Raw genomic sequence first — 25,878 nt, forward strand, 5'->3', positions numbered from 1 at the left:
TTCTTTGATAAAAATAATCTCACACTATCTTTGAAGCAGTTTCATTTATTTTACTACCCACAGTGTCCCTTATCAGAAGGCCAAGGGTAAGAAGTTTCCTAGTTATGATTAGGAAGGAATCTGGTAGATCAGAAGACCCAATTGAAGTTGGACATAATAAGTATTAAAGTATTACATGACATTAATCCTGCCATTCCATTACTCTTGCCATCTTTGTGCACAGACTAATTATTCTGTAGCCAGTACGCAGGAGAAAATAGAAACATACTTACTGTGGGCTGGAGTAATCTCTTCACTGCATCAACAAGGCTGACTCTGTACTGGTCCAGAAACAGGCTGACATTGAGAAGAGAGCAGAATCCAGATTAAACTGGGCCTCCAAGCTTAATGATACCAACGGTGATAAGCACAAGGCTAATTACACATTTTATACAACACTAAAGAAAGATTGTTCCTTTCCATTCAAGGGTCTTGCTGGGGGAAATTTTAAAAGGAGATACTGGGAACAGAGTCATCCAGTGAATGTCAAGCTGTCAACGTCAGGGTTCATACCTGACTCTGCTGTGTGAATGTCACAGGGACAGGCCCCAAGATGTTCTTTTCATGAGTGTCGTCTGGTGGAGACGGAACACTTGGTACTTTCTCTTGTTAAAGCTCCGTTTCCAGTAGACCTGGACCCTCTACCCACCAGGACCACTGCAGGCTGCACTCTGAAAGCAGACCACCAGTCCCATGTACCCAAACCACCTCGGCAATGTTGGCGGTGGAGCGGGGTGGACCTTCATGATTTCCAACAGTTCGAAGGTAAGATCCAAGTAACGCCCCAGGAGCCAACAACCTCCAAAGGGAAGCTCAGGTGATGTGAGAGGATGTAGTTACTCGAGGTTTTCTTCCCTTGACCTCCACATTGTTCCTTTCCTATCCACTGGGATTTCTCTTTTTGCTCCTTGGATCTTTCAAGTATTTCTGTGTGGGTTTTTGTCTTGTCATCTCTATGGTTGAGTTATGTTGACCCTATTCGCACTACATCTTCTCTAACAAGTTTGTCACACGGCTTCTTCATCTGAAGAGATGGGTCACTAGAAGTTGGTGGCAAGTTAACTTACACAGTTCTATGTTTGAAGGCAACCCTCTACATGCCCGGGCTGCAGACCTGACCTAGGATGTGACTGGGTGGGTGTTACTTTGTTCTTCTGCCGTAGAAGACACAGGGTCCCTCCCTGCTAGAAGACTCAACACTCAAGGCACCAGAAGAAAAGATTAGGCTCTCATCCGACTCCAAACCTACCAGCACTTTGATCTTGGATTTCCTAGAGTCTAAAGCCATGAGCCATATATTTCTGCTCTTTACAATTATTCAGTCTGTGTATCCCCTTTAACAACATAGACTGCTCCAAGATACCTGAGTGCTTATGAGAAGGTTTCCCTTGGGGCTGTGGTATGGAGGTGTGGAGCACCCAGTGTGAGAGACACAAGAACAGAGTTCCCTGTCACACACTGTGTGATCCTCGTAGCACAGCTAAAGCACTCTGCCAAGACGAAGCCTCTGGACCATGTCACCACTCCCGATTGGTGTGTGTGTGTGGGGGGGGGGGGATTACTTCTTTCTGAACTCCATATTAGGATCTCTGAAATGTGTACAGTTCCGGCATGCCTGGGATGCCTTTTGGGTACCAATGAGCACTGCTTGTTGGTAGGAAGGCTGCTGTGCTCCCTCAGATAACAGGGCTCATGAAGTTCTGGCTTTGACCTTTCTATGTGACCTTGGGTAACTCACTTCACAGAAGACCTCAGGTTTTTTTTTTTGTCAATAAAGGCCCACCTGCGTGGCTGTGGTGGACATCAAATTAACATGTTAATTCACAATTGTATACTTACAACCTATGAGGGGTAATAGGCATTGGGGCTAAGCTCCACTCCTAAGGAACTTTTATTCAGCTTCCATTTCTGTTTCATGGCTCGGAGCATGTGTACATGGTATTGTTTCTTTACTGCCTGAGGCAGCTCATTGTGGTCCTTGAAATGGAGGATGTTTACATCCAATGTGCATCTCAGTGACCCTAAAGAGCTCGCTCACAGGCCTTGCCCAGTGTTGTTGGGCTGTGCCGATATTTAGGTAAGATGTTTGCCCACATGGGTGCTCTCCAATTTGATGAGTCAAATTTTGAGAAGGGGGAGCGTGAGTTGGGCAGGGTGGTCCATTCCTGTCATCTCAGCCCTTGGGAGGCTGAGGTCAAAGGACTATCATGAGACCAGTCTGGGCTACCCTGTCTGAAGAAGGAGGGAGTACAAGAGGGGAGGAAGGAGGAAGGGAGACTGATGGCTTGATTCTGAAGTAGTCAACACTGAGGACTGGACCCAGGGCCTCACACGTGCTAGGCAGGCACTAAGCCTATCTCCCCCTCTAAAAAGGTGCTTTGAGCAATGGAAACAGGATCCTCTTCTGACGAGCTACTGACTATGCATAAACCTCATTTCCACCTAGCAACCAGGATAACCTAGGAAAAGCATTATCTTTCACGAAGTTGCATCCTTAAATCTAGAGCAAAAAATACATTTAATTTAAATGCTACAAAGATGTCCCACTCAGTCAAGTTAAGCAGTGATTCAAAATCATTAAAGATTGATGAGGAACACACCAGGTTGGAACTACGTGTTTTACAAATCGTGTTTTTCAGGACACTCCATCTCATTCTTTAGGGAGGTTAGATAGTATTTGCAGTTTGATATTGTTGATATATTGACTGTGGTGGTCATGTGGGCCTACAAGAGACCTCTGGCTGGGTGGATACGTAGAAGCTAAGCAAAGGACTCTTCTCGGTTTATTTCAGCGTTTTCTAAGAGCCTCGGCAGCTCTTAGAAAGAGATGAAGAGCAAGCACATTGCCAGCTGAGCCTCCAGCATGCCCTCACAGAACACTTTTTCCCCTGTGCGTTGGTAATGGCGACAAAGAGGTTAACATCACCGCAAACTGCAAAGTGCAGCTTAACACCCGGAACACATTCCAAACACAGTCATTTCAAAGGTAATGGCACCTACCCCATCGTTCCAAATCAAATTTCCCAAAAGTAATTCTTGTAGTCCTCTAAAAAGATCTTTATTCCAAGCAAGCTCACTTTTCTACTTAGCTTCGATGCAGAATTCATAACGCTTTGTAGGGTACGTCGTATGAGCAATTTCAATGTGCTTTAGTGGGAGTGATATGTAATCTCCTGAAAATTCACCCCTTAAATAAGTCCTAATGGCTCGGAGAACAGCAGTAGCTTAAGTGGATCTATTTAAAAAGGCTGAGTGGGTCAGTGATTGGGATGGAGATACCTTTCAACTCTCCCTTTAGTTAGGGATCAAAATACCTTGACAGTCCAGTTTGGCCATTAAAACACACACTCTCCCACACGCGTCCACCTCCAGGTCATTGCCTGCGGCAGCAACAATTGCTTTGTTCCACTGATCCGAATCAGATTGTCTGACAAAGGAAAGGTGTTGAATCCTCGTGACCTCCTTAAGAATCCGCTGTCTGCAGAGCTAGGAGCACCTGTCATTCTTCTCCTGGAGAAAGCCATTCATTCCTCCAGAGCATCAGGAGATGGCTCTTTCTTGTCAATAGGCACAGAAAGGGAAAACCCCTGGGCAATCTTCATGGTGGGATTCGCTGTTTTAGATTTCACTTTCAACAGAGGGATGGTCTCTGTCTGCATTCCCGAACCTGTTTTGGAGGCAGCGCCCAGTGATGTTCGAACCTCACTTGGCTTTGCCCCTTCAGTTGTGAGATTCTGGGCTCTTTGGGGATTTTCACAGAGGCTGAGTCCTCCCAGGTGAAGTGAAAGGGCTGATTACACCGGAGCTAAAGACCTTTTCAGGGGACTGTGAGATGTGATTAGGCCGGCCATCATCACAGTAGCTGGAAGACAAGGGACCTTTCAAAGCCTATGGCATTTCCGTTTTGAGGGAGGGGGGAAAACTTTTTCATAAAAACAACTTAAAAGCCAAACAGTTTTTTTTTTTCATCATTTAGAAGAAAGTGTAAAAGAAATGGGAAAGGAACAACCTAGAGAGTGTGCAATCAGTGTAAAGATGCCGAAGGAGCAGGCAAGGTGGCCTGTGCAGGGAGGGAGGCAGGGCCATGTATGAGCTCCTGCTCCTCTCCCAAGCCCTCCGCTTCAGACTTATAGATGTACTGACTGTCCTAGGCATCCAGTTCCACGGGTCAGGCAGTGGGTGGCCTTTCAGACACGCTTTCTAAGCCTCGTGAGATTCAAATGCACCAAGTCATTTCTGTATTTGCAGAACTACAATAAACTGGAGAGCCATCAAATGGTAAGATAAACGGAAGCACTCGTTGGATGGGAAAAAAGAAAACCTTACTTCCAGACTCTCAGATTGTGAGTGTGATTGAACCAGAGTCTGGAAAGGTGGGCTAAGAATTAGCAAGGCTTGCTCTTCATAACACGGTGGGGATGGGCCGCACCGCATTCCTGCAGAAAGGAATGCTTCTATTAAACTCAACACTGAGTAAATCAATGGAAGCACTTAATAGGCAGGTTTTTCCCTCCCTACCCCTGTGGTTAAATATTCTAATATTTTGATATTTGTCAACAGCCCTCCACTTTTTTTATAGGTGTGACTGTACCTCCATGTTTCTTTCTGTTTATTTCAAAGTTGACATTTTACAAGTTCTTTAGGGACTATTGAACCATGAAACTATTTTCCATTGTCAAAAATGCTGAACGCCAAAATAATGACTAGCTTTCACAGTTTGCTCTTTATTTTATCATCTAGTTGAGTGACTAAATTTGGATCTGGAGTAAGGGATGGACTGTCTCTTGTGGGAAATGAGTCATTCCCCCCCTACACACACACACACACACACACACACACACACACACACACTACCCACAGGTTTATGAACATTTGAATGTAAATATAGGAATACATGAATGATTTAAGAACATAAACATATCACCATTTGCCATAATCATGTGCATTTTACTGGAACCACAATGTGGGTTTGGGCTAGGTGAGCGAATGGAGCTTGTTTTCATGTAAATGGGATCAAGAAGTACTACGGGGTTAGCCACCCTTGCTGGAAATGCTTCCGTAAGAATTTAATTCATGTACCTAATATCCAGACTTCAACTTGTGCCTCACATGGCCCACTCCAGAGTTCACTAACTGACAGTGACAAAGAGTGGCATGAGATTGAATGTGAGCTATTTAAGTGTGGCCCCTCTTGCTTGCATTGAATATTTCGGGTTTCATCACGGAGGCGGCATCTACAGGCAGCCTTCTTTTGCTGCTCTGTAGCATCCTAAATAATTCAGCGTGGTCTGCCTGCCCCATAGCAGCAACATCCATGCAGTAACTCCCGAGGAGCAACACCCAGCCAACTGGCTGTGAGGGCCACGTGGAACCCTACACTTCACCACCGGATGTACAACAGCATGGATATTACACATCACTGTACTTTCGAAGTTTCTAAGCAGCTTAGCCATCTCCGTGAATATGAAGAGAGACCATTACCAAAGCATTTCTTTTGGAAATAATATCAGCATCACCGTAAAGAGTAGCTTAATGTTTTACATTTACAAATGGGAAATTACAGACAGGCTGACATTCGGGCACTTATAACACCAGGGGGAAAAAAACCTTAACCATCGATTCATGCATAGAAAAGCCATTTATAAAATGAAGCCTCGGGTATTTAGTTCATTTGAATCCATAAATAATTCTTACATAGCCACCAGATGTGTGTGTATAAGATTGCATTGTGTTATGTATCTGTAATGAAAGCCTTAAGCTGAATATGCACCGTGTTTATCAATTCTCTAAGACCCTGTTGTCGGTTAGGAGGGGACAAAAAGACTATTTTTCAAACACGTTGTGCAGCTATTTTTAACCTAACTGAGAACATTATTCAGAAAGAGCTTAACTCTTATTTCCTCTGCTAGTTCCTCTGGGACAAATAGGATGACATGGTGTGAGTGTCCGAGACACAAGCATGGCAAAGCGAGGCCGTGCTGATATTTGTGCGAAGGACAATTTAACTGTAAATCTCTTGGCCATTCCTGCCTTTCCCACATCATCAGAACACATCGGGTGTGACCCTCATCTGAACCTTCAAGAAGACACCATTCCTGTCAGTCTTGCTGCTTAATCTCTCCTGCTTAATCTTATCTAATCCTGCCCGAATTATCTTCATCTGTAAAATGAAACCTGGAGGATCCTTTCTCATGTTCGGTGAGGAAAGGCATTTACTAAATTACTTGGTAAACCACGTGGCTTGGTTTGAGCTCCTTTTTGATTCGATGGGGGAGCGCAGCATGGAGGCATGTTGTCACTGGTCAGCTGGAAATCTAGGCTTCTCCCGTATTTGGAAAAAGGGGTGTAGCAGTTAGTGCAAGGAGACCAAAATGGTCCTGGAAAACTGGGAATTCTTAGCTAAAAGCAGGACAAAATATTTACTGCAAAGTCCAAGAAAAGAATAGTAGCAGTTGTAATAGGAGGAGGAGGAGAGGGAATTAAAAAGACATTTAAGGGTGGTGGTGGCGCACGCCTTTGATCCCAGCACTAGGGAGCCAGAGGCAGGCAAATCTCTCTGAGTTCGAGGACAGCCTGGCCTACAGAGAAGGTTCCAGGACAGCCAGGGCTACACACACAGAGAAACTCTGTCTCAAAACAAAAACAACAACAAAAAAAAACCCAACAAAACAAAACAAACCCTAATCTCATTGACTTGGTGGGAAAGTTGGATACTGGAACTTGTCTTTAAATAGTGATAAAGTTACTCCCTGAAAAATGTGTCTACCTTCCTCTGGCTGAGATCCACTCAGGGTTCTCATCAGTGTAACAGCAAGTCCGAATCTGAATTCACTGTTTTCAAATCTAACGGAATCATGATCATGCGGAAACTCCAAGTAAGACCTTACCCTGAACAGGGAGAACACTCACTTATGGCTCACCCATGTGTTCCATACGCAGAAATAGCTACCCAGACTGAATGAAGAAAGGCACAAAATCAGCTGAAATAATTACGAAGGTCTATGGGGTTCAGGCTCCCATTAACAAATAAGCAGATTGGGCTAAGGTGGAAGACAGAATGTCTAGGGTAAATTTATTTAAAAAGATTAGACACCTGACAAATTTGGATGTTATTTGCATAAGAATAAAATGTGATTGTGTAATCTTGGTGTTCTGTATAACTAAGAATCAGCTCTGAAAACATCAGATATCAAATACACTTTAAGAAAGGCTATTTCCCACAAGATATTTCACAGATATGTTTATTTACCAAAGAGTCTATATGTGTGTACACATGTATATCCCTTATATCAGATCTCTCCCAAGAAGGAAGCTAATTGAGCTGTTTGTGTTGATAAACTCCTTTTTCTCCAGACTGTTCCTCTCCGAGCCATAATTATTTGCAATTTGCCTAAGTCGTCCATTTACTGATACGTCAAGCATGAAACAGAGGCAATTCCAGAAAATGGAAATGCTTCTGAAAATCAATCTTTGGGAAATAATGTGGTAGAAGTTACTATGTGATAGAAGACTACCTCCTAACTGTCACATGGAGATGAATATTAATTTGTTGAGGTTAAGGTGGCTTTGTGCTTCATTTGTTGACTTTCCTTAGCCATCAGTGAAGCAGCGCAGCCCAATTACTCCAGAGAAGCTATTTTTTTCCCCCTAACAGGAGTTTTATGATTTTTATGTACTTACCAGTCAGCGCACATAACAATGTCAAAATGTCCTTCCAGTTGAGAGACATCTGTCTCATTATCCCATCGTAAAACGCTTGAGGAGAAAAAGATTTTAAAAATTATACTTAGGGCTTTTTTTTTTTAAACTTTTGATTTTGCGCTATTAACATTATTTTTTGTGGCACATGGAATTATATAAAAGGTATATACAAATTATTTCAAAAGATATAATAAAAAAACCTAGGATGTAACTGTCTTCTGTATTTTGTTTTGTCTTTAAATGTAGAAGAGGACAAATTCTCTACTGAAACAAGAGAGTTGAGTTTTTGCTAGGTTTTATAGGTTTTTGTAGACAAAGTAGACCCTTACCTTGGTCATTAGAATATGATTCCTGACCCTTCCCAACAACGAGGAAAAAATTGAAATCAAAACATTCTCCATCCAACCGGAATATGAACTTATAGAGAAATATGAATTTAGAAAAAGAAGTCACATGAAATTTTCTGTATATCCCTCTTGCCTGCCATGCCAGCCACATTTCTTATTGACAAAACAAATAATGTGGCAAGATGGAAGGAAAGAACAGGCCACTTCTTTGTGGACGTTCTCAGGCCTCTAAGCACACTTCCTCTATCCACAGGCGCCCCAAAAGAGGCTCGGATGTTAAACCTCACACTAATAACAATGGTTAATAGCAGGCATTGGAAAACTTTAGCAACACTTATGAAGCCAACCAGGGGCTCTATATTCCCCTCAGATGATAGCTGTGATGATTAATGGCTTTTTTTTTTTTTTTTTTTTTTTTTTGGTTTTTTGAGACAGGGTTTCTCTGTGTAGCTTTGCGCCTTTCCTGGAACTCACTTGGTAGCCCAGGCTGGCCTCGAACTCACAGCGATCCGCCTGGCTCTGCCTCCCGAGTGCTGGGATTAAAGGCGTGCGCCACCACCGCCCAGCGGTAATGGCTTATTATAATAAATATTTTTAAGGATGTTTTCCACACACACACCAAAAGTGTTATTTACAGTACTTTTTTTTTTTTTTTAAGTAAAATTCTGCAGCTATTTTTTTTACTTTGATTCTTTGGAGATAGACTGAGGGGTCATACCTTACCTCGACAATTGTATTTGCTTATTTGGGTGGGGTTTGCATTTCTTCTGTATTCCCAGAGACAAAGTCATGCTTGAGTGCAAAAATGATCCTTAACCCTGGTGGGTCCAAATATCCTTCTCATACACTTTGATAGATATAAATGGTAGTGACATTCTTAAGGTAGAGAAGACTATACACATCACCTCATCACCAAGGAGGCCGAAGGCCAGTTGGTCACTCATTTTTTTTTAATTCACACTTATTGAGCATCTACTGTATACTGTGTGTCCGGCCCTGTCTATGCGTTAGCCTTGCCATTACAGAGGCTGCCTGGAGAGCCATCCAGACACACCAGGGAAGGCTTTTGAGGAAAAGGGTACCTTGAGCGAACGGCGTGGGGACAAGCTTTAGCTCATATTATTCTACTTCCTAGGCCCACAGGAGAGCCAAGTGACAAAGGAGCCCAGCAAGTCCCTAAAAATAAAGGCTTACATTGTTTTCGGTCCCTGGCAACACCAGCTTTTCCTGGACTTGGACATGGAGGAGGGTAAAGGCCTTCTCAGCCCCTATCAGAAACTGGAGAGTTCTCAAGAGTTTATAAGTTTATAAACAAACAAGATGATTTAACACAGTAGCTGGGAGTAGTGTGCATGTAATCCCAGCATTTAGTAGGCAGAGGAAGGAGGGTTGTGAGTGTGAGGCTAACCTGGGCTACATAGCAAGGCCTTGTTTCCAAAAACAAAAACCAAAAATCAAGACAGCAGCAACAAACAAACAGAAAGTATAAATCTCTAATAGACCTTCACAGACCGTAAACGTCACATGGTCATACACGTTCTGACAGAAAGCATTAAAATCATCTGCAATTTCCCCTTTTGCCAATGACTATCAGATGCTTCTAATTCATATGTGACTGCTAAGGCACAAGAAGACAAATGGCGGGAACCCCGCAGTGATATTGGGTATTGGATTCCTGGGGCGCTTCAGACTCCTGGTTGAACAAAGGCTAACTGGAGGGATCAGGGTCTAGCAGCAAAGGGCTATGGATCAACAGAGCTGCTGTGATGAGTTGTGTCTCTAAAGAAACCCAAACACCCTCCATGGCCACACAGCCCACAAAACATTTCCAAGAGGCACTTTCCTTGGGTTTCAAGAAATTTAGCCCAGGCTGACCCTCTAACTGTAACCATGAGCGGAGAGTGTGGTGGTGTAGTTAGAATTCAGCTTTGGTGCAAGAGACACACGCAGGCTCCAACCTTGGTCCTGACCTTTAGTGGCTGTGTGAGTCTACACAATTACTCAACCACTCTGAGTCTGTTTTCTGTAAAATGGGGAGGAGAATGGCCACTTCCCTGGACTCTCAGATGGCCACTTCCCTGAACCCTCAAAGCGCACCTGAAGTTGTACTGTTTGCATAGCACATATTGAGAATGGCCTCCCATAGATCTGCTTAGCTGGCCTTCTCTCTCGGAAAGACAGATAACTTCATTATTTAAGGATATGGTCCTTCCAATTCTTCTCTGCCAATGACCTTTTTCTCTATGCAGAGACTACCACACACAGCCACACACACACACATACACACACACACACACACACACACACACACACACACACACCACACAGGTATGCATATACACACACACACACACCCCACAGGTATGCACATACATATATACACACACACCACACAAGTATATACACACACACAGACAGACTCACACACACAACACACAGGTATACACACACACACAACACACAGGTATGCACACACACACACACATCACAGGTATGCATACACACACACACACACACACACCACAGGTATATATACACACAGACATACACAGTCACAGACACACAGACACAGACATAGACACAGACACACACACACACACACACACACACACACACACACACACACACACACACTGTGCTTCTGCTATGGGAGAAGAACCAGATTTTTTAATGTTTGTGTCCAACTTGCTGCAGACCCATGATTTTGCAAAAGTCAGTACAAGTTAATAGTTAAATGAGATAAAGAAACAAAGAAACAAAAACCAGGCAGTCCACTGCAGGAAATGGGGATGAGAGCCTTGATCCCAGCTACCTGGAGGGTGAGGCAGGAGGATCACAAATTCAAGTCAAGTCTGGGCAAATTCGTAAGACTCTGTGTCAAGTTTATAGGGGTGAAGGTGGGACTTCAGATGTTAACTCCATGGTAGAGTCCTTGCCATGCCTTGGACCTGGGTTCAGAACTCATACCCAAAACTCAAAGGCATTCCAAGTCCAAGTCCATGGACTGTTACACTCATATTTCTAAATGTTTACTTTCAAGTCCTGTGTCTCCCCTGCTCACCCCCCCACCCCCCCCACCCCCCCCACCCCCCCACCCCCACCCCCCCCCCACCCCCCCCCCCCCCCCCCGCGCTTCTCTGTGTAGCCCTGGCTGCCCTGGAATTCACGCTGTAGACCAGGTTGGCCTTGAACTCACGCTGTAGACCAGGTTGGCCTTGAACTCACGGAGATTGCCTGCCTCTGCTTCCCAGGTGCTGGGATTAAAGGCATGGGCCACCACTGCCTAGATCAATTCTTTTTTTGTTTGTTTGTTTGTTTTTTGTTTTTTGTTTTTTGTTTTTGTTTTTGTTTTTCGAGACAGGGTTTCTCTGTGTAGCTTTGCGCCTTTTCCTGGAACTCGCTTTGGAGACCAGGCTGGCCTCGAACTCACAGAGATCTGCCTGGCTATGCCTCCCGAGTGCTGGGATTAAAGGCGTGCGCCACCACCACCCGGCCCTAGATCAATTCTTAAACACAGCCTGTTGCATATGCAATTTACAACCAGGTTCCCATCCTTGCACTACTCACCGAGTAGCCCTGCTCTAGACCTTGTCTTTATCAATAAACCCTCATTCACTCTCAGACCAGCCCTTCTTATCTTTCCCAGCTTATTTCTAGAAGTTTTTCTGACCCATCTACTGTTATGAATTATCTACTGTGCATGCAGGGAAACATGCTGGCATGCTGGGCAGATGCAGCAGCAGGTGACTGGCGACCCACTCCATTCCGGCCTGGCAGCGGGGCGGCAGGTAGACATTCACAATCCAGACACTACATCCGCGCAAAAATGGTTTATTTTAATAGGATGAAGAGAAGATAGGAAAGGAGAGGGGGGGTCGAGGGGTGCACACCTCATGGGAGTGGAGGGAGAGGAGAGAGAGAGAGGGGCAGAGCTTTTCCTTATAAAGAGACTTTCATGTCAGGACATAGGGTGGCGCCAAGGGGCGGGATCAGAATATTAACCCCCCTCCTCAGTCCCTCTGTCCACTGTCTCCTGATCCTGTCCCCATGACACTGTCCCCTTCTCTAATGCTTACCTTCCTCTCTTGTCCAGCCGGTCCCTTGGGCACATCCTCCACTCCCTTGTCTCTGTCCTCCTCACAGCTGCTGAACCCAGCTCACTGACTGGTCCGGTCAGTGCCCAGGGACCTGAGTGTGGCTGCTTCTGCTTTAAATTCACGGCCAGGAACTCCAAGGGGCTCAGTGGTGTAGGGACCTCTGTCCATGTGCTCTTCCGTTCTCTCGGGGCGTTGTTACTTTATACCGTTGTTCTTTCTCAGCATTCTAGCACTTTCTCCTTCATTTTTAGTCTCCGCCGATGACCTGCTTTTTACTTTACCCTCAAGATTGCCAGTCAGACAAGAATGTCCCTAATCTCTCACTGCAGCACATAATGAACTCCCTATGATGTCTTCTGCCTATTAACTCATTCCTATCTCCCTCGCCAGAACCTTCTTACAGAGATCCACCCCTGCTCACTGAGATCCACCCCTGCACACTGAGATCCACCCCTGCTCACTGAGATCCACCCCTGCTCACTGAGATCCACCCCTGCTCACTGAGATCCACCCCTGCTCACTGAGATACACCTCTGCTCACTGAGATCCACCCCTGCACACTGAGAGCCACCCCTGCTCACTGAGATCCACCCCAGCTCACTGAGATCCACCCCTGCACACTGAGATCCACCCCTGCTCACTGAGATCCACCCCTCCTCACTGAGATCCACCCCTCCTCACTGAGATCCACCCCTGCTCACTGAGAGCCACCCCTGCTCACTGAGATCCACCCCAGCTCACTGAGATCCATCCCTGCACACTGAGATCCACCTTGCTCACTGAGATCCACCCCTGCTCACTGAGATCCACCCCTGCTCACTGAGATCCACCCCTGCTCACTGAGATCCACCTCTGCTCACTGAGAGCCACCCCTGCTCACTGAGATCCACCCCAGCTCACTGAGATCCACCCCTGCACACTGAGATCCACCCCTGCTCACTGAGATCCACCCCTGCTCACTGAGATCCACCCCTGCTCACTGAGATCCACCCCTGCTCACTGAGATACACCTCTGCTCACTGAGATCCACCCCTGCACACTGAGAGCCACCCCTGCTCACTGAGATCCACCCCAGCTCACTGAGATCCACCCCTGCACACTGAGATCCACCCCTGCTCACTGAGATCCACCCCTCCTCACTGAGATCCACCCCTGCTCACTGAGATCCACCCCTGCTCACTGAGAGCCACCCCTGCTCACTGAGATCCACCCCAGCTCACTGAGATCCACCCCTGCACACTGAGATCCACCTTGCTCACTGAGATCCACCCCAGCTCACTGAGATCCACCCCTGCTCACTGAGATCCACCCCTGCTCACTGAGATCCACCCCTGCTCACTGAGATCCACCCCTGCTCACTGAGATCCACCTCTGCTCACTGAGATCCACCTCTGCTCACTGAGATCCGCCCCTGCACACTGAGAGCCACCCCTGCTCACTGAGATCCACTCCAGCTCACTGAGATCCACCCCTGCACACTGAGATCCACCCCTGCTCACTGAGATCCACCCCTGCTCACTGAGATCCACCCCTGCTCACTGAGAGCCACCCCTGCTCACTGAGATCCACTCCAGCTCACTGAGATCCACCCCTGCACACTGAGATCCACCTTGCTCACTGAGATCCACCCCTGCTCACTGAGATCCACCTCTGCTCACTGAGATCCACCCCAGCTCACTGAGATCCACCCCTGTACACTGAGATCCACCCCTGCTCACTGAGATCCACCCCTGCTCACTGAGATCCACTCCTCCTCACTGAGATCCACCCCTGCTCACTGAGATCCACCCCTGCTCACTGAGAGTCATTAGTCCTTGAAAGAGGATGAGCAAATCAAATAAGCCCCACAGTTACCCCAGTGTGATGCCTTGGGGGAGATCCCGGGTTGCAGCAGAGAGGAAAGAAACAAGAGAGGAGCCAGTAGTTTAGAAGCTAAACAGATGGGATCCAGGGATTGGAGAAACCAAGGTGGCCAATACAGAGGACCATAAAGAAGAAAAGCTGTGCAGAAAGGACTCACGTCTCCCAAAGATGACTCTCATAGATCACTCAGCAAGGAGCTAACTCTGTGTGTGTGTGTGTGTGTGTGTGTGTGTGTGTGTGTGTGCGCGCGCGCGCTACTTGAGGTTGGGAAAGAACCATATGAGAATGTTGGGGGTCTGGACCAGAGGTCACAGGACAGGGCCAGTGCTCACAGGGCAGGAGTGGTGCCTGCTGTTAGCAGGTGCCCACCCCCCACCCCCCACCCCCCCAAAAAAAACCTCAGAATGATCTTGGCTCAGAAGTGGGAAACAGTTAGCCCTAGAGAAACTGCTGAACTGCTGGAATGAGGCAAATTTTAAGAGCCAGATCTTAAACTAAGGAATGATTACAACCTAACACAGCTGTACCCCAGAGCAAAATGCAAAAGTATTTTCAGGAACAGAAAAACCCTCAGATCCCAACAAGTTAAAACTCAAAATGATCACCATATCATCAAAGACTGCCAGAGAGACGAAGAACATTGGAATTCAATCTAAAGCTGACACAGATGTCGGACTTTCAAGAAGGGAACTGATATCTGTATCATAATAGTGCTTAATGTGTTTTAAAGGTGGTTTAGAGACAGTAGGTTTTTTTTTAAAAAAAAAATCTAAAATTTTATAAACTGAAAATACAATATCTGAGGAAAACTGAACTAGACTCAATTAATAGGAGATTAGAAATTTCAGAGGAAAGGATTAGAGAGTTTGAAGACAGAGCAGTAAAAACTACCTCAAATGCAGCAGATAAGATGACCTGGCAGAAAAGGCACCTGCTGCCAAGCCTGACAATCTGAGTTTGGTTCCCAGAACCCACGTGGTAGGAGAGGAGGACCAACTTCCCCAAGTTGTCGTCTAACCTCTGAGTAGGCAAGTGCGCACATGAGCAGACACTAAATAAATAAATAACTGTGAAAAATTTTAAATCTATCCAAAATAAAAAAAAATAGAGAAAAAGTTTTTTTTAATGCAATGTAAGTAAACTGGGAGACAAATTTAAGTGATCTGATATTTGAGTTCCTAAAAGGCAGGAAAAAGGAGAAGGCTGAAAAAAAAACTGGAAGAAATATTGACTGAAGACTTTACTAATTTAATGGAAACTATTAACACAAAGATGGAGACATTTCAACAAAGCTCAGACATATGAAACGTGAGGAAAAATACAAGCCACACACTAACCAAAGCGTCTGAAAGAAGTGCTAATTAAAAAGTTTTCAGAGGATGGAGAAGGTAAGGTCAGCAGAGGGCACTGTACCGGTGGTCTGGGAGGGTTGAGACAGCAACCTGTCTACCTAGAATCCCGCAACCAATGGAAATAGATCTCAGAGAAAGAGGGAAGATGTGCTTTTGGACATTTAAAACACACAAACAAAAGCTGAAGGAACTGATCGCCATCAGACCTGCATTCCTCTAAAAATGTCAGAGAGAATCTTTTAGAAAGAAGGGAAATGGTACATGGAGATGTGTAGCTACACAAAGAATGGCAAGAATGGAGAATAGTAACTCTATAGGTAAATATATGTGTCTTGAAAATCACTTAAACTTCAGATAGGACAAGCTAACCAAACACTAAGTATTGTGGGGTCTATAACATGCATGAACAGGTACATTGTAACACGACAAGAGCATCAGGGTGGAGGAGGGGAATGATGCCATACTCCTATGAGGGTTTCACATCAACACGAGGCGGTGTATTGTTTGAGGATAGATTCCGATGAGTTAAAGACGTATACTCCAGGGCCTGGGAAGATGGTTCAGAGGATGAAGTGATTGCTGGGTAAACATAAAGACCGGAGTTTGAATCCCCAGCACATATATAAAAATCAGAAGTGGTGGCAGCATTTGCCTGTAACCTCAGCACTGTGGGTAGGGCAGAGACAGGTGGATCTTGGAGGCTCACCAGGAGGCTCACCAGGCAGCCAGTGATGCCCAAATGATGAGTTCCAGGTTCAGTGAGAGACCTTGTCTCAAAAACTCAGGCAGGAGGATAATGGAGGGTAGTATGCTGTCGTCAACTGCTGGCCTCCACATACGTCTTCAGGGGCGAGTACCTTCTCCCCTAGAATCTATACTATAAAATCTAAAGCAAGAGTAAGAGTAATAAATAACAGAAGTACAGAACACACTAAATCCAATAGGAGGCAGAAAAGGACAAAAAGGAACAAAGAATAGCTGAGACACACATTAAAAAGCAAGATCACAAGTTCAAACCTAACCATATCAGTGATTGTATTAGATGAAAATGGCCTGGACACTTCGATTAGAAAGTGGAGTATCAGACTAAATATAAATCTGGCCAGGCATGGTAGTGCATGGCTGTAATCCTACTCGGGAGGTTGAGGCAGGAAGATCACAAGTTTGAGGCTAGCCTGGGCAACCTAGAAAGGTCCTGTCTTAAAAATCAAAATGACAAGGGGCTGGGAGATAGAGTTGCAGAGCATTGGGTCCTGGATCAAGCTCCGATCACAAAAAAAAAGGATAAGAAACAAACAAATCTAGGTCCAAGTACATGTGGCTTACATCAAAAGCATTTTATACACAAAACCACGGAAAAAGACATGTGAACGCTAGTCAAAAGACAGGCTAGGTATTTTAACCTCAGACAGAGATTTTGGAGTAAAACCATTACTAGGGTTGAAGGAGATGGTTTCATCACACTCAAGGGCCAGTTAAGGAGGCTGGCATAGCATACCTCAGGTTCATGCTCTGGGTAACACTGCATAGTGCTGAAGGAAAGAGACAAAACCCAGCTACAGCTGGAGATTCTAACATCCTTCCCTCTTTAATTGGACAGGAGATGGAAAATTAACAAAGGTAGAGGCAGACAGCTTTAAATGCAATCCATCAGATAAGTTAATTGATATTTATAGAACACTCCATTAATATAGAATTCATATTTTCTATTTTCAAATAGATCTATTATGAATCATAATGTAAGTCTCAATAAACTTAGCAGGATCAAGGCCATACAAAAATATGACCCTTGCTTACAATGGAATTAAAGTGGCTACCAACGAGAAATTAGAAATCAATATGCTACAAAATCTCAAATACTGAGAAAATAATTATTAGATTTATAAATATCCCAGAGTTCAAATAAGAAACCAAAGCAGAAATTGACAAACATTTTGAACTGAATAAAACTGAAAACACAACATATGAAAATTTACAAGATGTCACAAAGTACTTAGAAGGCAATTGACAGCAATAAATATCTACATTAGAAAAGAAATTTCTCTAATTAGTGAACTCAGTTTCTAGCCAAATAAGATTTAAAAAAAGAGTAAATTAAACTCAACATAATCAAAGAAAGGAACAAATAAAGATTAGAAGAGAAATGAATAAAACAGAAACAAAAATAATAGGTAAAAAAATCAATGAAACCAAACGGGTTCTTTGAGATCAATAAAACTGATAACCCTCTAGTCAGACTGATCAGAGGAGCAAAAAGAGGGAATACACATATCACTGATGTCATGGATGCTGGAAGCAGCATCACTCCAGATTCTGGAGATAAAGGCAACACGTATTTCTGTGTATATATTTCTATATGTATACTACACAGCTGCCCATCACGTACAATATAAAACGCATACAGAAATTGACATTAAGTGATGTTTATCACGAGGATGTAAGAAAGTTGTTTTGATATGCATGGTGCTAACAAACTAAAAAGGAAAAACACATGACCATCTCGAACAGTGCATTCAATATATATAGTCTGACATTTGTTTCTCATTAAAAAACAAAAACAATAAAACAAAAACTCAGCATTATAAGACTAGAAATGATTTTCTCACAGGCCAGCAAAATGGCTCCGTGTGTAAAGAAATAAATACCTTCCTCACCCTGAAAAGCATGATCCATGAGATATCTACAGCTAACATCACACTTAATGGTGACCGGCTGCATTCCTTCTCCTTAACTTCAGGAGCAAGAAAGGGGACATTCCCCTCATCTTTCCCTAATGCACTGAAGGATGTAGCCAGTCCAGGAAGACAGGAAATGAAAAGGCTTCTAGAAGGGAGGAAGAAGTCAAATTGTATTTCTTAATAGATAGCGCAATAATCTATATGGAATACGCTGTGGGAGAGTCAACAAAGTACGAGAACGGGTGTAGCCAGCTTGTGGGATACAAGATCAATACAAGAATCAATTGTATTTCTTTATACAAGCAACACATAACTGGAAATTGGAATTTCCAATTCCATACCATTTATAATAGCATAAAATTTCATAATAGCTTAAACATATAAAAGAGAAGTAATTCTGACAAAAGATGAAAGAAATTAAATAAGACCTAAATAAACGGAGGCAATTCAAATGGGAAAAGAATAAAATGTGTTTTGACAATTGGTTATTCATATTTTCAAAAAAAATAATTTAAATCTATATCTTGCACCACATGCAGAAATTAACTGAAAATAGATCATAAGTCCAAACGTAAAACCTATCATTATAAAGCTTGTTGATGGAAATATGGGAGAAAAATCTTTGTAACCTTGCATTAAACAAGGCTTCCTTAGAGGCACACAAGATACATGACCCATCGAAGAACAAATTGGTAAATTGGATTAAAATTAAAATTAAAAACTTCTGCTCTCCGAAACACAGTGTAAGGAGAATGAAAAGACAAGCCGCAGGCCTAGAGAAGATGTTTGCGAATCCTGTCTGATAAAGAGTTTATATCCAGAACACAGTAAGGGCTCTCAGAATTGGTCAATAATAAGAAAATAAGCAACGTGGTTTATATATATATATATAAAAACACAGCAAAGCCTTTGAACAGACACTTCAATGAAGACAAAGACACGAAATTAAAAGTAAGACCCCATGAATTCTGTTACACTCTTAGGGTGGTTGTACTTCAAAAGATCAATCACACGGCGAGCTGGACAGGATTCCGAGGGAACGTGAGCCCTCCAGCACTGTCCATGGAAATGCAAAACAGGAAGCACTTTTGCAAATAGCTTGCACATCCCTTAAAACGTCAAATGGATGCCGCTATATGGTTTATTTGTTTCTCTGATAGGTATGTACTCCAGAGAAAGCTTGTATTCAAGCTTGTACACAGGACAGTCTCAGAGACTTCACCTGTAATAGTCTCACACCGGTAACAAACCAGGGGGTCCCTCAAAGGATGAAGGATACATAAGTCCCACACAATGGGGTCCAAATGAGGAGGGAAGAGGAAAGGAGGATTGGCAGAGGCGGTGACTGGTGTTCATGGGAGGGGTAGCCAGGTGCCTGACCATTGGTTTTACGGCCTAAAGTATAGATGCATTGCTAAAGATGGCTTGGACCAAGCATCTGAGTTACAGCCACATCCTTCGGGTGATTCTCTAGAAACTAAAGTGAAATTATTATTGTTTCTGTTTTCCTGTATCACAATGTCAAAATCTTATGTTCATCTGAATTTTTGTTACAGTCTTACAAATACATATTTAAAAACCCACCTTTCCGGAACTTCCCGCACTTTAGAAAAATCGCAAAAGCTACAGGTGTTACCACCTGTGTGGGTTTTGTAGTTAGAGAGCTGTGAATACAAGCACCAGCATCCTCCTACACGCCAGTGAGGCCGGGGATCCTCTGAGCATCACTGCCTTCATCTGTGAAACTGACATGGTAGTTTATACATGTAGGATCCACTAAGCTCTGAATGAGGGCTGGGATGTAGCTGAATGGTAGAGAACGTGCCTAATGTTTAGGAGGAGACTCTGAGTTCAATCCGTAGACTCAAAGCAAAACAACACAGCCTCCCAGCAAAAGCACGTAATGAGATGATAGATTACTAGCACACATGAAAGCATCATTTATGAAAACCTTACGGTTGTGGGTACTCAAAAATATTAATTTTCCTTCCCTTACTCTTGCACTGATGTGCTGTCTCTTTTCATTCTGGTTTTGAGTTTAAGGTTCAAACACAAAATGTAGTCAGCTTCTAGAAAGATTCCTATCCTGTGAGGCAAAACTCACAATGAAAAGAATTCCACAGAAAGTCCTTCTTGCTTGCGATAAACTTCATGTGGACCGGGCTCGCCCTACTTTGCATAGCATGGCCACGAGAGAATCTTGTCTGCAGGCATACAAAGCATCCCTTTTCTTGTTTCCATGGTTAATATATTGTTTGTTTGTTTGCCTTTGTAGTGAGTGAGTGAGCGATGGCCTGACATTTTCGACGCTAAAAAACAGGGCAGTTCTTGTGAGGTGTGGTGGCACATACATTTCATCCCATTATTAGGGAAGCAGAGCCAGGAGGACTGCTGCAAGTCTGATGCCAGCCTGGGCTACAGAGTAAGTTGAGGCTAGCCTGGGCTACACACAAGACCTTGTCTCAAAATGACAAAACAAAAAACAAAAACAAAAAACAAAAAAACCAGTACCTTGTGTATTTGCAAAAGTAGTGTTCTAACACAATTCTTTTTCTAAAAACATCTAAAAAATATCTTTAATTATGTGTAGGTGTGTGTGTGCATGTGGGTCTGTGCACATGAGTGCAGGTGCCCGTGGAGACCAGAGGCGTCAGATCCCCTGGAGCTAGTTACAGATGGTTGTGAGCTGTCAGATGTGGGTGCCGGGAATTGAAGTCAGGTCCTCTGAAAGAAGAGCAAGTGCTCAGTGCTCTTAACTGCTGAGCATCTCACACAATTCTTGACAGTGTCTGCTAGTGCAGTGACCCCTGAGCTCCCTCCCAGCAGCAGGAAAGGCAGCAGCATTCCCTTCGCTGCTGTGAACTGCAGGAAAATGTAATGGAATTCAGCACCTATCACAAAAGCTACTCCTCAGAAAGGTCGAGGACTTTCCTGAAGGTCAAGCCATGGCTTAAGAAGTCGGGTGATATTTTAGCTTTTGTATATATGTTAGCCGGTTCCTACAATAATTTCCTTGCATGCTAAGTATGCTTCCAAGAACTTATAAGTGTATTTTATCTGAAATACCTATCCAGCATCCAAGCCAAATGATCTCCTGAATTAAGGCAAATTAGGCTCAGACCCTCCTTTCTTATACAGCCTTAGTGGTATTTATACTAACATTATAGACTCCTAACATTTACCTAACCACCTTTAGGAATGTAGTGTGAGCACATAAATTCCCTTTTTCTGATGTATTAACCGATTTTAGCTCTCAGTTGACCTCTTCCTTTACCACTCCTCTTTTGGGTTGTAAAAGAAAGCCTGAGGGTCACTGCCTGAGGAAAACTCTTGTCTGCCTTTATGACCCTGTAAGAATTCAAGCCTGGTGACCTTGCTTTAGCTAGAGTACCGCTATTGCATGGGCACATAACTGTAAACCTCAGAGACTGAGGGAGGATTTTGACTGGAGAGGATTTTGACAGGAGAACTAGATAGAGATCTAGAAGAATGAGATGGAAGATGAGGAAGAGCCAGATGAGGAAGAACAAGATGAGAAAGACCAAGAAGGGCAGAACTAGAATGAGAGAATTAAGTTAGAACTTAGAGGGGACAGCGGATAGAGGTAGAGAGAAATCAGGCAAGAAAGGAGCTAGGCACGAGAACAGAACCGAAGCTGTGTAGATAGGATTTTATCCCAGAGGAATAAAGTAGACGGACTAAGAACTCGGTGTACTTAGATTCTTTTCCCAAAAATAATTCTCGCCATCTGTAGCTTCTCTTCTGGGCCCCTGGGAAGAAGATTATTAAGGTTGGTCCCTAATAATTTATGAAACTTCATGAAGGAATCTGGAGAGCCTTCCAACAGTTTCGCTCACCTCGCCTCTCCACGTCTCTGTTGTCAGAGTTTGCCCATACAGGGGGCTCATTCAAGTCATGTACATGGTCACCTAAACTACTGAATCGCTGCTATTTCCTCAACAACTCCCTATTTGCCACTGGTCCCTCCCTCCAGCCCCTCCCCTTCTTTATAGATGTTAAACCACCACGAGGTAAAGGGTCTATAATAATGTCTTTTAGAGAGTTAGGGAAAAGGACACCATCTGAATCTAGACCGTGTAAATCATTCTAGAACATTAGTGGAGCCTACCCAAATGCCGAGAACAGCAGCAGAACGAGGAACCATTTTAGAACAACAAAATTATAACTGCTCCACAGAACACAAGGTCCATTTGGAAGATAAGACATTTGAAGAAGCTGGGTAGAGATGGCTAGAAGGATCTAAACTGTGTCTAACTCCAGGTCCTTGGGTGTGTAAGGGCAGTGACCAGAGGGGAGGACTGCATGGGATCCTGCAGATAGGACTTGGACAGAGAGAGAGGAGGGAGGATCCATTAGACATGCCAAAAGACAAGGGTCGGGAAGGTGGGGTAGCATCCATGCCTGGACTTCCCAGGGTATCCCAGATGTTCATCCTCAGCAGACAGGCTTGCTGGAAGCCTGATAGCCAAACCCATCTTTCCCCTCTTTTTCATCTGCTTCTCCTTCCCTACTGTCTAAAAGAAAGTCGTCTCTCCCTTCCTGTGTCCAGGACACTAATCGCTCTTCTTCCCTCTACATCAATGGCTTTCCAATTGACCAGGTATGAGAATCTTCAGCTTGTTAAAATAGTTTGCGAGGCTTCAAGCCCAGAGTTTCTGCTTGTGTTTCTTTGGGTAGGGCCTATAACTGCATTTCTGACATGTTTCCTGGAGACGCAGATGATCTGGGGAACATGCTTTGGGAAGCTCTAAGTGAGGTCATTGTCCCAACAAAGGTCCCCCCTCTCTTCTGTATATTCACTTATCCCTTCTTCCTTGGCCAAACTGGCTTGCCTCTTCCCTTGAGGCAGCTCCCTCTCTACACACAATCCGCCTTTCTTTTTGTCTTCCACATTCTTGTGGGGACAGCCCCTCACTGTTTTACCGCGTGTGACGTCACCTTACCCACAATGACCACAGAGACTGCTTTGCCACTGATTTCCCCTCTGCACCTGCACGCCCGCAGACGACCCTCTCCTTAGACTCCCTCCCTGGCTTTGCGTCCCTCAAATGGAACACTTCCACCTGGAGTCCTCTCTCCTGCTCCACCCCGCCCCCCCCCACTTTCAGCACCCCTCACTAGACCCCCTAACTGCTCCAGAACAGATACTTCCCAAGACTCCACCTGGGCCATCTTTTTTAACATTTCAACTCTCAGGCAGGTTCCTACCTCTTGATTTTGATCCCCAAATCTCCCAGCGTGACGTTTTCCTGTCCCTAACCTGGCGCTCTCACCACACAGGGGTTTGAAAACCACAGGGGAACTGCTCTCAGTCTTCTTGAGATCCACACACAATCGTGTCTCTTCGTGTCTCTGGTAGGCCCCAGGTTTGCTTATTCGGGCCTGGACCACCCACTTCTCTCCCCTTGGAATCGCTGCAACGGCCTCAGAGACAGTAAGATTAAAAAAAAGGAGACCTTTTATTCCCAAATAAAACACAGACACACACAGGAAGCAAATGTATGTCGTACTTCATTCTGACGAGGCAAACGCCCCGTGACCACCACCCAGACCAGCACACCCGCCTAATGCCTGACACCTCCCACCACGTGCTTTGGGCCACCCCTAATCTAGTGTCTTCTCTTATATTTTTGGTTGTGAGCCTACACTTTAATGGCTGAGCCATCTCTCCAGCCCTCCAGTGTCTTCCCTTCCTTCCTTCCTTCCTTCCTTCCTTCCCTCCTTCCTTCCTTCCTTTTGTTGATACTTATTTTGATTTTCTGAGAGAGTCTTGATATATATAACCCAGGCTGAACTCCAACTCACTTTGTAGCCGAAATTGACCTTGAAATCATGATTTTTCTGCTCATCCACCCCAATGCTGGGATTATATGTAGCCATCTCTTCTCCTGGCTATATAACGACATTTTACTCCCGTGCGTGAGTGCCTGCATGGACGTCTGTGTACCACGTGCATACCTGGTGCATGGGGAGGCCAGAAGAGGGTACTGGGTTCCCTGAAACTGGTTGTGAGCTGCCTTGAGGGTGCTGGGAGTGAAACCGGGATCTTCTGTAAGAGCATCAAGTGCTCTTAACTGCTAAGCCATCTCTCTAGTTCCATATAATGACCTTTCAGCTGATTTGTCTGCCGTTAACTTTTCTAATTCACCACATTTTTTTCTACCCCTACATCTTCAATTATTTCCTTCTTGGTTTTATACCTTTTAAAACTGTTTCAACTGCTTTTCTTCCTTTGCTTTTTACTTGCAAAAGCATAGCTCAGTAGCTGCCGCCTCCTTGAAGCATTCTACCCCATCCCCCCGCCCACCATTTGATCTCTTTATACTCACTCAGACTTACATCTTGGGAGTTGGTCTGTTTCCTGTTATCTTGAGTTTTGGAAAGGTAGAAGCTTTGCCTTATTCATCTTCATATCCCCTAGGAGGCCAAAGTGACTATGGAAAGCATTAAATTATATATATATAATTGAATAAGCCAATCAGACTAAAAATGTTATTCTTTAATGAAATTGTTTCCATATTGGGTAGTTTGAATGAGAATGGCCCCCATACCTTTTATGTTTGGCTGCTTGGTCCCCAGTTAGTGGAACTGTTTGGGAAGGATTAGGAGGTGTGGCCTTGTTGGAGTAGGTGTGTCACTGGGAGAAGATTTTGAGGTTTCAAAGGCCTACTCTAGGCCCATTCTCTCTCTCTCTCTCTCTCTCTCTCTCTCTCTCTCTCTCTCTCTCCTTGCTGCCTGCAGATTAGAATGTAAAGTTCTCAACTACTGCTCTAGCACCATGCCTGTCAGTCATGATGATCACAGGCTAAACCTCTAAAACCATAAGCAAGCACCCAAGTAAATGCTTTTTTTTAATAAGAGTTGCCTTGTCATGGTGTCTCTTCACAACAATAGAGTAATAACTAAGACACATATCAATATTTAAAGAATGTTTGTGAAATAGATAACACCCTCCCTCCTCCTCTTATTCCCCCTTTACACACACATACACACACACGTGTGCGTGCATGCACACACACGCATGCATGTGTGCACACACGCATGCACGCGCGCGCGCGCGCGCGCGCGCGCACACACACACACACACACATACTCTCTCTCACACACACAGAAAGCAAGATAATGCTATAAAAGAAAGGTGAGCAATATTTCTGGATTTCCATTTTCTCACCTGGTCTGCCATTAGTATTCTTTACCAAGACAGTGTTAGCAGTTGAGACAGTAAGACAGGACAATTCATTGCTGTAGACTGTCATTTATATCAAGAGATGTTGGCCACCCCATTCCCCTAGTACTAATAATAACCTTCAGTTACTATGACAACCAACCAAAAATGTTTCATGCAATTACAAGCAGGGTGCCGAGGTAGACATCTGGTCTACCTCTGCTTGGCAACTACTGCTGGGTTATCCTATGGTCTTTTCTACCTCCGATGTGTGCTTTTTATTAAACCACGCCAACTAAGGCAAGATGCAGACAAGCTAATCAGAATTATTCTCCTGTCTATACTGTTTTCCTGTGTCCACTGTGGCAAGCACAGGCTTCCAGCCAAAGGTCCTGAAGACAAGCAGAGGAAAGCCACAGGTTTACCTCTGTGTTTCAGTTTATTAATCTGAGCAATAATCTAGGGATAAAAATGGGCTTATCCAAGTATCTGTGCTCCAGATACATGAGAATCAACTGAGGACATTGTTCAGATGTCATATTCACGAGTCTGGACTCTATGGCATTATTCAGCTAGGTTTTTGTGAGGCCTGGGAACCTGCACATTAAAAAATAA

General features: G+C 44.2%; 1 protein-coding gene across 2 annotated transcripts in view; it reads right to left on the reverse strand.

Annotated features, from left to right (window-relative positions):
* Camkmt (calmodulin-lysine N-methyltransferase) overlaps positions 1 to 25,878 on the reverse strand; it is a 376,835-nt gene that overhangs the window by 17,106 nt on the left and 333,851 nt on the right. For both annotated transcript variants that reach the window (XM_059248568.1, XM_059248567.1), the window contains 2 exons: positions 7,720 to 7,794; positions 273 to 336 (listed from right to left, as the gene is read on the reverse strand). In XM_059248568.1, the coding sequence (XP_059104551.1) occupies positions 273 to 336; positions 7,720 to 7,794 (139 nt within the window). The remainder of the gene's footprint in view (positions 1 to 272; positions 337 to 7,719; positions 7,795 to 25,878) is intronic.

The sequence above is a fragment of the Peromyscus eremicus genome, chromosome 22, assembly GCF_949786415.1.
Source record: "Peromyscus eremicus chromosome 22, PerEre_H2_v1, whole genome shotgun sequence".
Lineage (NCBI taxonomy): Eukaryota > Metazoa > Chordata > Mammalia > Rodentia > Cricetidae > Peromyscus > Peromyscus eremicus.